This window comes from Amphiprion ocellaris, chromosome 23 (genome assembly GCF_022539595.1).
Source record: "Amphiprion ocellaris isolate individual 3 ecotype Okinawa chromosome 23, ASM2253959v1, whole genome shotgun sequence".
In the NCBI taxonomy this organism is placed as follows: domain Eukaryota; kingdom Metazoa; phylum Chordata; class Actinopteri; family Pomacentridae; genus Amphiprion; species Amphiprion ocellaris.
In genome coordinates this window covers 21,271,399-21,288,294 of record NC_072788.1, presented here as the reverse complement: position 1 = coordinate 21,288,294, position 16,896 = coordinate 21,271,399, and the positions used below count along the sequence as shown (strand labels likewise).

The 16,896-nt window shown below is 39.8% G+C and overlaps 1 protein-coding gene across 3 annotated transcripts in view; it reads left to right on the top strand.

Moving 5' to 3' along the window:
* col4a6 (collagen, type IV, alpha 6) overlaps positions 1-16,896 on the top strand; it is a 145,952-nt gene that overhangs the window by 64,774 nt on the left and 64,282 nt on the right. For all 3 annotated transcript variants that reach the window (XM_035952917.2, XM_035952916.2, XM_023280498.3), the window contains exon 4: positions 15,412-15,489. In XM_035952917.2, the coding sequence (XP_035808810.2) occupies positions 15,412-15,489 (78 nt within the window). The remainder of the gene's footprint in view (positions 1-15,411; positions 15,490-16,896) is intronic.

The window sequence follows — 16,896 nt, the reverse complement described above, 5'->3', positions numbered from 1 at the left end:
AATAGGGATGAATAATGCATTATGAGGAATTTGTAAAGAGGCCAAGCATTCACATCTTCAAGCTTTTAGAATAATGTTTAACTTAGTCTTATGTAGAACGTTTAGAAAAAAGTCTGACCAAAGCAAAGATGGATTATAGTTTGAGCTGCTTACAAGGAAAACAGATATTTACAAGAATAACATATTCGTTTGTGCAGCTGCTTCTGAGATTCTTGGGAGGCGGTGACACAATAATTTAATATTTATATGTACATTACAGTCTGTCCTCCAGCTAATGTTAACATTATGCTGCAATAATGGATCCTCCAGTGGAACAGTCTTGTAAATGTTATCTTTAACATCATCAGTCTCCTCTGGCTGCTCAGCTGCAATAATTGAAATCATAAACACTCCTTGTGGTCGGATATAATTTCTCTGCAGCCGCTCCGACACTGTTGTGGTGTAAAGTGTCTTTGTCTCGCGCTGATTAATTTGTCAGACTGGTTTAATTGTTTTGTGGTCACATATAAAGTCTGTTCTGCAAACACTTTAGAGCAGGAGTGATTTATCAGAGTAATATCTTCAGTGAAACGTTGCTCAATGAGAACAGTTGCAGGATGGAACCAGAGGCTCAAACAGGACTGTAGTTTAATAATAATAATCCGTGTGATGACTGAATGAGCTGATAACAAGATATTAAAACCTATGATGAGTGATAGATTGGGTGATATTTCATATTTCATACCAGTTGATGTTGTAAGTCTTTATAACCAGAGCTGAAAATCAATGATCAGAGATGATTAATGACTTTATTTGTCTTGTATCCATTAATACTTGATGGATTTCCAGATATATTATGAGTGTTATACATTTTAAAGTGCAATCGCATGCTTTAAGGTCATGTTTTTCGAGTGTTTTAGGATTAAACCTGAAAAACACTTACTAGTAACTACAGGAAATGTTGATGATTAATGTATTTTTTAAATCACATATGTCTTGATGTTGCACGTTTGTAATATAGTCACTATAATCAGCAATATATATTTATTTCCATCCAAGATATTTAACCTTGCAATGCATTATGCACATAATTGCAGCATTTTTTAAACATTTTTAAGAGAGTGAATCTCAGACAGTAAAATGTTTTATATGCCCACCATCCACCCCAACAACCTCCCATTGGCTTCAGTGCAGTTCATAAATGTGGCTCTTCGTTCATTCAAAGTAAATAATGTCTTCTGATTCAGCCAGAAACTGCATTGTCATTTCAACATGACTGCAATAACAATTTAGTAGTACATGAAGATAATTTTTCAGGACACAAGATAAGGGACAGTTAGAATTCTGAGGATTTTTATGGTCAGGTTTAGCTAAAATCCAGGAATTTGTTGGGAAATTTGCCACCTTAAGATTCACATCAATGTCAAATATCAAAAAGAGAGCAGCTGTGGGACTTCTTCCACCTTCTAGTAGGTTCTGATCATTCATAAACAGAATGTAATTTTGATAATGTTGTTGACCTCTTGCAGTCTAGTGAATATGTGCATGAAAAATATTTTTATTATGTTGTAAACATATCAACAGATGTGCTTTCTAAACCCAGCCGAGTAGTTTTGGTGCCTAAACACAGACTGAAAAGGTCAAAATGAGACCTAATAATGATCCAGGATGGGTGAAAGTTTGCTAATTAAGTCCCTCCCACCTCCAAATGTGGACTTTTGTTCCTGCTTGTAAGAGGTAAATCGAGGCTCCATGATCGTTAAATGAGGTGATAACGGCCTACTGAGCTGCTGGAAGGTAGAGGAGGCCCCTATGGCCCATATGTGTGACAATGATCAGCGAAGATAGCATCCTAAACGGGTGAATAAATACCTCAGAGCTGCTTTTTCTTCCATCTGAATGTGAAGTATTACACTCCAAGCACAACTTTGACCTTTCCAAGTTCATCAGTTGCAAGTCGGATCAATTTTGTGTGCGTTGCGATCCACGTAAATCCTTCTCCACCTTTGTCTACTTTCAAGTCAGAACACGACGGTCACCAAGGCTGTATCGACCAGTGCTGCCAGTCCTTCCTTTCCCAGCTCTCTCTGATGACTGATTTACATCTGAACACACACTTCATCTGCTCCATCGATCACTTTGTCTGCACACTTGTCCGGACAGCAGCTCCGAGTTTGTTTTGGCTCTGACCCGAGTCTCTTCCTTTGTCTCCGTTTGTGTTTTCTGCAAATTTTTCGCTGCACGCGACGTCTCAGAGCTCTTTTTTTTTTTTTTAAAACTGCTGGCGACATGAATCTGGCGAGAAGCAGCCCATCAGTTTGTGCCAGTTTTGCCGAGAGTTAACGCAGTTCAAAGTGTGTCTGTGCTTAAAAGTCATATTTCAACATGACTGCTTATAAAAAAGGATGATTAATCATTTCCACAGGCAGTGAAGTTAAAACAATGGAAAAGAAATATGCAAACCTGGGGAATCCCGCTCCTATTTTTTACTGCTCGGATGACTGAAAGCATTATGCGATTGTCAGCAGGGAGCCTTCAGGTTCCCAGACGCCTGATTTATTTCCTTGGAATTTTCTTGGAATTAAATCTGAAATCTTCTGTTTACACACAGCTCAACACACTCCTGTGAAGGGATTGTTGACCCTCTACACTGAAAGTTTTCTATACTTGGTAGTTGGGATCTATTTATATTCGCTTTTGGAGAGCAGGTGAGGGAGAAACCAAACCCTGATCGGAAGCTCATATTCTGACGATGTGGACTGTCAGAGATCTGAGCATCAACCGAGTGGGGGAGGGGTCAGGAGTCGATCATGTGACCGTGAAGACACCCCCCCCCCCCCCCCCCCCCGAGGTCACACGGGTGTCGGTTGTCAGGGAAACGGTATTTCTGTCCACGTGGGAGCTGCAGTCATTATTAGTGGACATGTAACAACTTGACCCAGTGGTTTTTTTTTAGCAATTTTCATCTAATATTACTCACATTAAGTCACAAATTAAAAGAAAATCCATCCTTTTTTGCATCCTCTTTCCATATCAAGCCTGCAAAAAGCCTCACATTACAAGTTATAAGGAAAAAATGGAGGTAAATTCATCTTTACCTTTATTTAAGTGAGTTTTTTTGTCTTTTTTGGACAGAGAATCTGCAACCATAGCTGCATCGAATGTTCCTATATTGGACTGTAACCAGATATTCCCTTATTATTTGCAATATTAACATTGTATCAACATTTCAGTTAATAAATATCTTGGCTTTCATCAACAGCATGCTGGTAAACTATAGTTTTCAAGTTTGCTTTTTCAACAATATGGCTATAACTGCTTGGTGACAGCCAACAGACAAAACTTAGGCTTTGATGCAATCTGGATGTTATCTTTCAGAAAAAAACATCAAATGTTAATAAAGTAACAAGCATTTTGTTTTTTTTTAGATTCATCAACATTTGTTAGGAGGTTTAGAGAATGAAAAAACACTCCCTGTGTCCGCATTGATTAAAGTACTTCATTAGAAAAGGTGAAATTGGAAAGAACTACCTCAGGTTTGCAAGACAAATTTCAAAAAAAGTTAGTGGAAGGTGGAAGCACCTTTTTGACTGATCAGTCGTTTCTTTCATTGTCTTTATCTCCAGATATGAAACTTGCAGGGCTGGACCTGAATATTCGGTCATTGTGGTGGTATCCAAACATTAACTTTGAGATCCGAATAGTCGGATGTCCCCCCCGCCCCCCTCGCTGTATCTCACGGACCTACCAATCCTGACGCCACACTTCACTTCACCCGTGTTAGTAAACAGAAGGCAAAAGCCAAAGACAGAGACATCCATGCTAATGCTATGCTAATGCTGTTAGGCTCCAATGATGAACACCCTGAGAAGCAAGATCAAAGTTCTTCTTGAGGGGTTAAGTTTCTGAACTACTGAAACTATCCCCCCGCCAACTGGGGGGATATGCGAAAATCAGAATTTCCCCTTGTGGGATTAATAATAATAATAATAATAATAATAATAATAATAATAATAATAATAATAATAATAACGTGCTCAAGGCCAACAGGCCAAATATTCGGATATTCGTCATTAAATGTGCCCAAATATCCGGAGCCCAGAAATTCTATTCGGACCAGCTCTAGAAACTTCTCCAATAGCAGTTGACATGAAAGAACAATTACAACTCTCCCAAATGAAATCTGTTCCATTTTCTCTCATAGATGACCAAAGTTTGGCTTCTTTGTCTTTTTGGAGCTCTTTGGGAAGTTGACAAAGAACTGATTTTATTTCCAGTTTCATTTCCCCTGCTACAGGTGTATAGTGTATAATGAAACCTTCTCTTGACACAATGCAGTCTAATTTATTCGCTGTTAACCAACCAAATTATATTTTTCATTTTTTGTTCTTTCCAGCGTTTGAAAAGTTTGCTTCAAATCCAGTTGATGATTATCTGAAGACTGAGATCCCCTGATTGAGGCATCTGTTGCATCCATGTCACCACCGCATTAGAAGAAATGTAGAAAAACTTTTTATTAACTAAATTCATGAAAAGTGCATTGACCAGGAAAAATCACATCAGTTTGTAGTATGAACACCTTTTGCTATCTTTGATCCCAACATGCTCATAACATCTCTGAGAAGTTGCCACAGTGGATTTATTGGCTTCTGTCTCTGCATACTAAACCCATAATGCTGAGATCAGCTGTTGCAGGACTCCTGAAGAAGGTTTTGCACCTGATTACTAGATGGATAGGAATGGACACACTTATAGTGACTAAAACAGTCCTGCTTGATAGGATCCACAAGCTACCCGAGGATCTGCATCATAAATCCATTTTAGTGGTATTATACCGAGAATATTTTGTTGATCTCCTATGTGCCCATTCTTGCCCTTTTGTTCTCAAGAAACATCATAAAATTGTTAAATTTCCCCCCTTTAAGTCTCTAATTGCGTCCATGAAGGAAAAAAAAGACAAGTACAACGTGAGAGAGAGAGCCAACAAGGCCGGGCAGGCAGAGTCCTAATCCTGTCTAATAGCAGCGTTTCTGTTCCATCATGACTGCAGAATGCTTCGCCAGAGGAGACAGAAACAGGCATGTATGAGTGCATGTGCAGCAGCCATACAGGTTTTTGCATGCATGCGAGTACGTACAAATTTGTAGGTTTTTCATCGGAGGTGGAAACTGGGTGGATTTGCTCCAATGTCATTTACTACTGCGGTGAACTGTGAAACACGATGATAAACTCTTATTGTACTGTCCAAGATTAGTTACTTGTTAAAACTAGCTCTGCCTTAAACAGCACTGAATAAAATCAGCTTTAATGTCCAGCCAAGGCGGGAAAATTCTCTTTGGTCTCACACAGGAAGTCACAAACAAGATAAAAACTGCAGAAGATAAAAACAAATGGTAATTACATGTTAATACATACAAACCTGGTCTCACAACCAACTCAACACAATGAGAATTTAGAATTTTTTACCCAAGCTATGATTTTTTTTAAAAGTAAACCAAATAGTTTTGAAGGCTTCTAGGTAAAATTTCCATTAGTTACACCAACACCCATCCAACCAACCTTTGTCATTCATTTACACTGGAAAAGCTCTGTTAGTGTTGACTATTATAAAAATATAAAACCTTGTGCATATCTCTGAGATTCCAGGAACTTTGACAAAATGTACCAAAATATCCCTCTAAAAGGTTTAATTTGTCTTTGCTTTAATTGCAAATACAGGACTTTTGCTTGTAACTGAGTAGTTTTGCACTTAATCCATCATGCAAAATTACACAGGCAAAAGTATTGGCCATACATATACAAAAGTAAATGTTCCCATTATGCAGGATCTATAATGGTACATCACAGTTTATTAGTCGGTTCTATTTTGTTTTAATAATCAAAAATCTGCAAGGCAACTTGGAAGTAAAGCTGCCACATGTCGGTAGTGGAGTAAAAATGTCTCATACAGCTCCATGTAAAAGACAAGTAACTCAAACTGGAGTGTGCATCGGATGTGGATGGTGTTTCTGTTAGTAAGATATAACACGTAGAAGTTCTGATTTCTTGGAGCACAGCTGGAGGTCCACAGAGACAGTCGAGTGGCAGTTTAACTTCATGCATGTCATCTATAAGTGATCGATTGAACATCAGGTGTGTCGCATGGAAGAGCTCTGGATGAAGTGGAGGCTGAAAACACATTAATCACATCCAATAATTGCAACATGACATTTAGATTTTGTGTTTCTGCATTTTGGTATTTCTGTTCTTGCAGCTACATGTAAAGATACCCTGAACGATGTTGCTTCTGGTGACATGAACACACACACTCTGAATATTAAATCACCTTTACCTTGCAGCTCAGCTGTCAGTGAGCAGGAATCTACATTTTCAGAGGGAGTGATACCTGACATTGTTCTCACCGGTGGGGCAGAATATGCAAATTAGAAGTGAGCAGGTCTGGACAATGATGGCTTCATAGATAGCTTTGTTTGGAAGCTTTTCAAAAACCAGAGCAGGATGATTGATGAAATATGTACTTCATATGCATCGGGAGGTTTAAATGTCAAATGCCTCAGATTTCCCTCCACCCTCCTGGAGCAGAAACTTTCATTTTGAAATATTTCCTTGCAGGCATCATATTTTTATGGCTCAACAGTTCACATAAAAGATGTCTTGCATGTTTTTATCTCTATTATATCATTAAAGTGATTGTGATGGGGGGATTTTTTCATAGTTACATTTTTTTCAGTTAATTTACTTGATAAAAGCTCCACCCGGTTTGTGCTGCTCCTGAAACTAAGGAGTTTTTTTGGGGGGGATTCTGCCAGTCCTCAGTGTCGGGGGAGTTATGGCACTTGGAATCAGCTTAGCTCCAGAAATCTCAGTTTACTTTGACTTTGCCATGAAGCCACACGAAGCAGCACGCTCGTATTTATTCTCTGACATTAAAGCGTTTCACAACATTAAGCGAGTTTTAACGGGATTAGAGATTGGGAAATGCAGAGGGGAATATCCCCATTATGCTGCTTACTTAAAGTCCCAAAATGCATCTGAGACGTTCATGGCTGCTTATGTCAGCTGTTTAAATAAAGCACCATATCTGCAGAGATTTCATAAGTTTTAACCCCTTAGAAACAAAATCATGTACTTTCTATTGACTGTTTTCTAGAAACACAACTTCTGCTGCTGCCTTTAAATATCAGTTAAGTGAATGTAGGTTGACTCATTAGGAGTTTTATGAGTTAAAACAACCTTTGTCGACTTGAAATATTAAATTGTAATCAAGACTGTTTACCTTTTACATCTTTTCAATTTAAGGAGTCAATTTTTAATTCGACATGAAGAACTATGTATTCTATAGAAAGTATAGAATCATAAGTGCACAGGGGTGGAAACTGAAATTAATGCTAACCTTCCTCGTGGTTTGCTCGGTTTTCATTACAAAATAAAAGAAATGAGCAGTGTTTAAAGCATCTTAAAGGACACTGACTTCTAACCCTCAATTTATGCATGCTGGGAAGTCATCTATTTAATTTTTTTCCTCAACAGTATTAAACAGTAAGAGTCTCCACCTGGTGGAACAAACAGTTACTACAGTTAAATTACAATCTGTTAAGTTCGTATTATTTAGGTAAATAGTATTGGAAGTATCAGCAGATACTCATATAAACTCACTCGGATTCTTGGGACAAACCTACTAGAAAATCTCTGACTTTTTTTCCCAGTGACACCTAAACATGCCTAATTTCTGCAGGTTTAACATTAAACTGAATTCTTAGAAATCACACAGAAGTTGCTGTCTGAATGGAAAATAAGATGAATGCAGTACAAAAGCCCAAACAAATCAACATGATTTGCAAAACTTAGACATTTCAGTCTCAGGTGTGGTCCCTTCAGGATGAATAGGACCATCTAAAGCAGCTTAATGTGGTCATTTTACATGAGAACTCTTACTGAGTGGTAAATCTTATAGAAGAAGGTGAACATTCTGTAAAATGATGCCTGTTTCCTCCATTTCTAAACAGCCTTTTTCTGGAGCTTCAGCGGTTTACTTCACGTGCAGCCGTTGGCCATTTGGGTCCATGTTAGCACCACAAATTTCCGCTGTCTGGCCAAGTTATAGATGACCTGACTCCAGCTGGGTGGCCCGCTGGGTGGAAACACACACACACACAATGCTCACATGCGAACGAGAACACAAAGCAAGCTTGAACACATTTACACGCAGAAACACATTCGTGCATAGATCAGAAATCAACCTTGAATGCACAGACGCTCACACATCCGTCCTCATTTGTCACTTTATCCCACGCTTGTGCTCTGATATACAGTCGAACACACAGCGTGGAGTAAACAGACGTAAACGAGGACCGCTGGAGGCCCAAACACAGCTGCAGAGTCTCCTGTGGTGGATGTCAGGGTCACAGATGGAGACGAAGAGACGCAGAGGAAGGATATGATGAAGGGGAGTTAAAGAGGGAGGAAGAGTTTGGGTGGAATATTCCCGCATTCGACCCGACTGAACTGATCCAAAAGAAAGAGATAAGAAGAGCAGGCCTTTCCCTTTATGCCCTTTTCCTTTTCTTTATTTGCATTCACGGTCATATCCTCCAATCCCTCTCGTTTTCTTCCCTCGAGGTTTTTCCTCAACATCGGGTTCAGGTGAAAAAGTCCTCCAAGGTCAAACACAATTCATTTTTCATCATCTTCACTGCCACTCAGAGGATCTCATTCAGGTTTTGTTGGTAATAACTGACAGTCGCTCCTCCTTTGAGCAGCAAGAGTTTGATTGGCAAGTGTTAAAGCAAACTTTGCCCTCCCGTTGGTTTGTGCTGTGATTATGAGCTGACAGACAGTGTGGATTAAACAGATTCCTGCACATTTAGCAGTAAAAGGTCAATTATAATCCACATGTATTCTGTTTGTATTCTGCATTTAACATCGCTATGCAGCATCTCGCTTTTAAGCTCAACATTTAAAATCAGAACGGTGCATCTTTAAGGTCACCGTTTTGCTTTTACCACTCACAGATTTCCTTTTTAACTCCAACCTGCCTGTGGAATCTTGATAATCACTGCAAGTCCGCCACTGTCAGATTGGTCACAATCTGTCAGATGTTTCGTGTAAACATAATCCAGCTTTCTCTAAAGCATATTTCCGGTGGAAGGATTGTTGGTCCACTGTTGTTTACAGTGTTGTTTACGGCGGAAAAGCCTCGATAAACATGATCTGCGTTGCAGTGAACCGTAGGCAGACAAAGCCAGAAAGCAGCTGCTGAACATAGTGAAGTAATTAGCAGCTACAGAGTCAGATGTTTCCATCAGGTTGAGGTTAGCACAGAGACACAAGCATTTTATCTGCAGATCATTGTTGTTACAACTCGGCCCTGAAGCTGCAACAAAAACAGGGAGACAACAACAGGGTGGTGACTAAAAAGGTTTTATTGTAATGCAAACCAAGCCAACAAGGTGCACTAAGGACCACCAACCAAACCAAAACCAGGCTGCTGGAGCTCCAGAAGGAAGCAGCTCCGTCAGAGAGCCAGACGCTGGACGTGAGGGAGGTTTGATGTAGTCTGAGCCACTTGATCCCAGTTGTGGCTCAATCAGCTGATGACCCTCAGCTCCTGAACAGGGACACCTGGTGTCCAAGTGGAGGGTCGTCACAGTGTTAGTAGGAAACTTTCTGCTAACATGTTGGTTATATTATGTTTGTTAAGCTGATTGTAAGTGGCCTGAAACACAATAAAAATTGGTTTAAACAGTTGTTATGGGGTTGTGGTGTTGGAAATCCGCAGCTCAGTATCACACCAAAATGAGTATGAACTAATTTCTCAAAGAAGGCAGTAAAAATGTGAGTTGTATGCGTTTATTGGTGGCTGTCCTTGTGGCAGGACTAGTGGCTGAACTTCACCGTTTAAATTTGCAAGTGAAAGCCAACAGTGACTGAAAATCCCATCAGAAATGTCCCATGAAAGATTCAAACTCTGTTCTTATGGGTAAAGTTCTGTGTTTAGTTGATGCCACTGCAACCGTTCAACCTACCACTGTAGACTTTGTTGCTTTTTATTTGTACAAAGCCAAAGAAACCTTTTAGTCACATGAGGTTGATGCAAACGATTAGAGAGGAATAGCACAAGAAAGGTCGGCATCTCACAATTTTGCAGCTTTTATTTTGAAAGTAATACATTTTGAGCTGCAGACCAATGTATTTTTTTTAAATCATTTTGGTGTTAAAATCCCTTAGTTTGGTCATTGTTGATAGATTTTGATCGCAGTAGGAGTCACAGTTTCAGTTTGAATGGTGTTATTAGTCTTATTTTCTTTTTTTTTTTGGATTGAAGCAAAATATACAGAAATGTGTATAAAATGATGTCTTGAGAACTGTTTTTTTTTCTTAATACCTCAATGCTTTGTCTTTAATGTTGTGACACATTTTAACTTTATCTAAAATGCAGCTCCTGTGATGTGGATATTGCACTCAGCGATATTGCAAGACCATATCTTGAATAATTCTTCAGGCCTTTGGGTTGTTTTTTTTCCACTGTTCATGGCTACTACCTGTTTCTGAACATACAACATGTTTGTCTAGAGGACCATCTGCCTCTGACATGACTTAATGGAAACATTTACCATATTGTTCTCTCGAGTAGAGATAGGGATCCCCGTCAGAAAGACCCATTTTGTTCCTCATCTGCACGATTTGCTTCAAAGGGTGCACTGTCCCGGTTCGTTTTTCAATCTCGGCATCACACATTCCAGTCGGTCGTATCTGAGCAGCCACCAAACCGCCACCATCATGTTTAAAGCGAGGAATTCCATAACATGCTGCCCCATTTGATCACGCACTCTTGTCTCAGACGTATAGCTCAGGAAGAGTCGCCGTTTCCCATATTCTGGGTAACCCTAGACTCAACCTCCATCCGGATAAGATCAGCAGGGCCTATAGGAATGAATGGGCAAGTCCAGACGTCAGCCGCTACCCACCGCTGCCACTCTCAGCTGTATGGACTGCAGACAGGCATTAGAGGAGCTTTTAAAAAGTCTCCCTGCGACGTATGTACATGATGGTGTTTGGACAGTAAAGTATGAGCAAACAGAGGAGATTGATCAGGGAGAATTAACTAAAGCTGAAGGATGCATAGCTGGGTAATGCCAGGATGACAGAACGGAGGAGAACGATGTTTGTTGAACAGACTGCTGGATTCAGAGGAGCGTGTTCGATCACGTATGAAAATTATGAGTCGTGTGCTTTTGTCTGGAGTGCTGTAACATGCACATGTCAAGCCATGCGGTGCATTTACATTCCTGTAACTTCTTTTACCTGAACAGTTCAGCCAAAGTGCAAATAAAAGGTTTCCTCGTGCACAGCGTCGGGCAGCAACTCGAGTACAGTTGTGTGAAAAGTGCTTCAACTTTTCGAGGTTCAGCTGGTTCTCTATCTTGGATGAATTCATCTTCAGATCATCAAACCGGGTGGGAGGAAGTGGTAGCTTTAAACATGCACACTCACTAATGAAATCTACATTTGAGGAATCATCTGAAGTGTTAAAAACTGTTCTGGGGAATTCTGTGTTGCAAATTTATTCTAATGGAGTCAAAATACCAAGTTAAACCTAAAACTGTCTGTTTTGACTGTTTGGCTCATTGTTCTGTTTCCATGATGAAGAATTTCTATCACATTTTTGTTCTGGGTAGCTTAAACGTACACAAACACACAGACAGACTCACACAGATTGTATTTCAGTGGGCGACGAGCTGATCAAGTATTGAGTTTCACCTCATTGTCCTGATATTTCTTTGCTCTGTCTGACTGTAGCTCTGAGTGTTTGCTGCTACTCTTCAGTTTTGTGACCACTTTGAGGCCCTTATAGTGATTAGAATGAAAGATCTTTTTGAGGAGAGAGTCTTCACCAGCATGTTGTGTGCTCGTGCAGTGTTACCTGCATGGGCTCGTCCGAATGTGGTCACGTGTGCGGCTCCATGTGTTTCCATTATCCTCAAGTAATTCTTTATTGTCGCTGTGCTATTCTCATTGTCTCTCCGCTCTATTCGTATTTCTCCCCCTGGAGCCTTGGCTTAGCGTCTGTTTGCCCGAATCATCCTTCATTTCTAACTCTGGGCGTGGACGGCCGTGAATCGAACGGGGATCGGTGCCTGAGCACATCTTCGCCCTGCTTAGGTGGAGGCAGGATTACATCCCCGAACAATGGATCTCAGGGGCGAAAACAATCTGAATCAGCCGCTCAGTCCGAGAGAATAGACCTAAATAATGAGGGTAACTTTACACCAAGTTGGATAGATGTAGACTTCCAGCACCATCACAACTTTCTGCTGTTTTTTATGAACTGTTCAATCCATTTCCCTTTTTCTGGGCTTGCTTTTGAGCACCATTAATGCTCCACATCACTTGTTTTGCTTCTATTTTTAGCCTCTGGTCTCTCTTCTGCCTCATTGCCAGGAGTTTAATCTGAGCTCCCTCCCTCTTGCCGCTCTCCCTCCATTTCTTTCAGCCCTCTTTCTGTCCCACTCTCACTTGCCTTTCTCTTGTTTCACTGCTCACTTTCTCTCTCCGTTGCCCTCCTTCTGTCATTGTGATTAGAGGAGTTGAGGAGATCAGAGGGAAGAAAGCAGCACCGGCACCACTGACCTTTCCCCTTCTTCTCTCTGTGCCAGGTTCGCTCTCCCGATGCTCAGCGCTTGCTTTTCTTTCTCCATGTTCATGTTTGTTTGTGGTGGTGGTAGTTGTAGTAGTCGCTGGCAGCAGTAATCTAATGCCTCTCAACTTATATACTCAGATAGAGCAGTTTCCTCGCTATATTTTAACTTTTTAACTTCCTTCCTTGTTTAAGACATAAACTGAGACTGAAGGAAGAAGACAGAAACTAAGGAAGCAATTAATTTACATTTAAAGATGTACTTTTGTGTCCAGTGTCACAGCCTGATTGTTCTCCTATGCGTTTGATTTAACTCAACCTGGGACATGTAGCGATAAATTTTCAAGGTAGTTTTCAGAAGCACAAAGGCAAAACACACAAATACAGTTTGCTGAGGTCCTGCTGTGTAAGAAAAATCAGTTAGAAAGACTCAGACTAATGAAGATGTTGCAGTTTGTCTTCTGATTATTTGTCGCTCGAATAAAGTAAATATTGAAAATTAAGGTAACAGACGTCAAAAAGGAAGAACATCATCCTGTTTAGAAGGAGATTTATATTTGAGTGACGTGTGCCCAACTTCTTAGAAACTGGCATTATTGCTTTTATGCATCATCATGTTACAATATAATAGTGATATATGAATTAAAAACGCACGGTTTAATGAGATTAGTTCTCTCAGACGATCACATGTGGTGCCAGACTTTCCCAGGCTCTTTTAATATCAAGACTGGATCAGCTGAGGCTGCCTGACTGCGGTTCTGGAGGGTCCTCTAAGTTCCTTTACCTCTATTATAACAGACTGATACACCCTCGGATCACATTTAAGCTCAGACCTTCACACTTTCTCACCTCGTCACACTCTCTCCTCATCCATCCCTGTATTCTTAACCTCCATCACACCCCAGCTGACTCCCTTTTGTTCCTCCTCCACCTCCGGCAGCCTTTCATTCACTTATCACAGAGAAACATCCAACTGAGACCTCTGAGTTTGACCCTACACCACAGCTACACAGGAGACATTTACTCCTGCATTCACACTGGACTGATCAGGCATGTTCATTAATTGTGTGTGAGTAATTTTTCTGCAAAATTTGCACCCCTTTGCTCACAAATACATAGAAAAGAAACAAAAACACTAGTGTTTGTGCTAACCGTGTGATCCGTCATCCTCCCACCCACAGGCCCAGCAAGTGAATGGATGTGTTGGGTGTTTTGAAGCTATGAGAGCCTCGTGTTTATGAACTAGTGCCACTCATACGTCAGCTTATAGGAGCTCTGTCCGAAGCGCTGCGTGCCATTTAGCAGATATCTCAGGAATGCCACCCAGTGAACTAAAGGTTAATCTGCAGTTCACTCTCAGTTTATAAGCTGCGAATGTTGTGCATCGAATTGGAGGGTATGAAGGTCGTTTGTGCCATAAACTGGTCGAAAGCAAAGAAAAAGCAATTTCAAGCTTATTTTCATCAAATATCTGTGTATGACTTTGACTTAAAGGTTAAATTCATGAATAACAAATACAAATGCAGGTGAATTCCAAGTAGCTGATCAGAATTTGAATCGAAATGTAGTGTTTTCACAAATGTTCCTTTAACTCAAGGTGTGTTTATTGAATGTTCTGGAGCTTCTGGTATCATTTCATCAGCTCAGATTTTTTTCTGTTTTCAATTAAACTGTTTCTTGAATCTACTAAATTGACCGTGAGGTGAGAGTGTTTTGTTTGTTGCTGTTTGAAAGTCAGAATTCATGGCCGACGTTGCAGGTTACCTTGTGGTGGATTATATTCAGATGTTCAGACTCTTTGCAACTTTTATAGGAATGTGATTTCAGTATTTTCCATCATAAAAAAGTCATTTCCACTGCTGTAGTTCACATTGTGACAAATAAACCTTAAAATCGTCAGTTTCGAGTGCAGCCTGAGCTCATGACTGAAAATGCATTTCCAGGAAGTTTGAAATCCAAACCTACACTGACAATTTAAAGTTTTTTCTTCCCTGATTAGTTGATTTATGTAATATTCCCTCAAAAAAAGCAATCAATTTTACTATTTTATTTTTGAAGTTTGAGCTTTATGATGGTGTTTAGCAGCAAATAAAAGTTATTTCAAATGTTTCGCTGCTCGTTCCCTTTAGGCGTTTATGCATTGTGCTAGTTTGCCATCACACAAACTCTGCACAAACCACCGCTTGGTTCTCGACTTTTTGGAGACTTTTACATTGAATTGAGTTGAACTGAACTGAACTCTTCTGCAGCTGCTGTGTAATTAAACTGTAATGAAGAGTTCAGGCGAGCAATGACGTCAAGCTGCAGAGAGAAAAATGTAAAAACAATGCAACCATATTTTTGATGGAAAGGTGGAATATTCTGATTATTGTGTCAACAGTCAGTGGACATTTGTGGCTTTTTAGTTGCTCCAGAAAAGAAAAGCTGCTGCACAGGCAATGCTGGGAGCTTGAGAGCACGTGTTGGCGAATCCAGAATTATATCTGCCCTTTATAAATCCTGGGTCTGAATTTTTTTAAAATCCTTTTTTACCTTCTTTAAGTGACTGTAAATCTGCCAGAGTCTCACTGCTGCACCAGCAAAGTTGCCTCACATGACTCGTGTGTTTTTACCTGAGATGTGCTTCTTTCTGTCTTTGTTTGATGGGATTTGAACCTTTTGCTGCAACATGTTTCTTTTTTTATATAGTAAGTGTTGCAGAAAAGACACCCAAATGTCTGACGTTGAACTGCAATTCACCTCATGTGTGTCCAGAGTGTTTGTTTTAATGTCCTTCATTCTGATGTTCTCTGCAGGGCACCAAGTTTGACGAGCCATGTGCAGGTCTGGACTGCAGTGGAGGCTGCAGGTGCAACCCGGAGAAAGGCAGCAGGGTGAGTCACTGTGGGATTCATCTCCATCTTTCAAACAGCCTCAAATCACACAATGTCATCATTTGCACGTGCACAGTTTTCATCCTCTGCAATGAGGCAACATTTCTGCTCGCCTACGCCTACAAGAAACGAGATTTCCTCCTAATTTACAGTTCAGAAACTACCTTCCAAACATAATAACTGTGGTTTTGTGGCCTCTTCGCCTCTCCTCTGTTGATATTTTGCCGCAAAGAAACACCATTTAAGCTAAAAACAGGGTTCTCCGTGCATCTTCGAGCAACTTGCAGCTGAATCAGGTATTTCAGAGATTATTTCACAGCCTTTAATGTGCAAACAGGCGAACATTTCAAAGTCGAAATGTTGCGAAGACATGAGGCTTTGTTAAACAGGGTGTCAGCTTTATTGGTTGATAAATCCAAGAGCCTGAGATGCCAAAACACCGTTTTAGGTCTTTGAAATCCAAGAACAATTTGTAGCCCACAAAAATGATAAAGCGAGTAATTTATTCAAGAGAAATGATGATAATGAGTTTTCAACATTATGATGTGTTTCATTATTTGCAACATTAATGCAATAAGTAGACATTAATCCTTTGGTTGTTAAGTTGGCAAATATGGAGTGTTAGAGTTCCAGATTTATTTTAACTGTTTAAATAAATAGTATGAACAAACAGTATAAAGTGTTTATTTATGTAAGATAATAATGCTTTTTAGGAGTTTTTTTTTCTTCCTTCACGCTGCTTTCCTTAAAAATATCGTTACTTATCAGTCAAGAGTTGCAGAGCAGAGAAAGTTGCACAATTGTGTTGGTTAATCAGGTAATTTTTGGCATTTATACAAACCCACAATTGGGTTTTAGTATTATTATTTAGTATTATTGTCAGTTTAAATAAAAATAAACACGAGTTATTGCGTATCTGTAAACATAATACAGCCCTTTCCTAAAAGCTTTAAAGTGTATCTTGTACTTTTTAAAAATGTTCTAACTATAAATAAATATGGAAGCATAAAGAAAGACAGTATCAGTGTGTCATCTTCACAGTTTAATCTTTCATCCATTACGCGTGTTTTGTCTCATATTTATTGTATTTAAAAGGTCGTCGATCTCTTATCTGCAGACTATTAGTATTATTACTGGCAGCTCCGCCAACCCACAGAGAGGTTTTTAGTTTCTGATGAGTTTCATTTGAGGTTTCAATTGCAAACACTCATCGAGGGAATTTAATTTAAGGAAACGAGCACTTCGTCTTGGCTTAATTAAGAAAAAGAGACCACAAGGCTCCAGCTCGGAGTTCTTATCTAATCCCATCACAGCTAGGTTCATTAACGCCCACAGACATCATCACCTAGTGACATAATATCAAAGTGGAGTCTGTGTCAGTCGGTGTAATACGTGTTTCGACAGTCC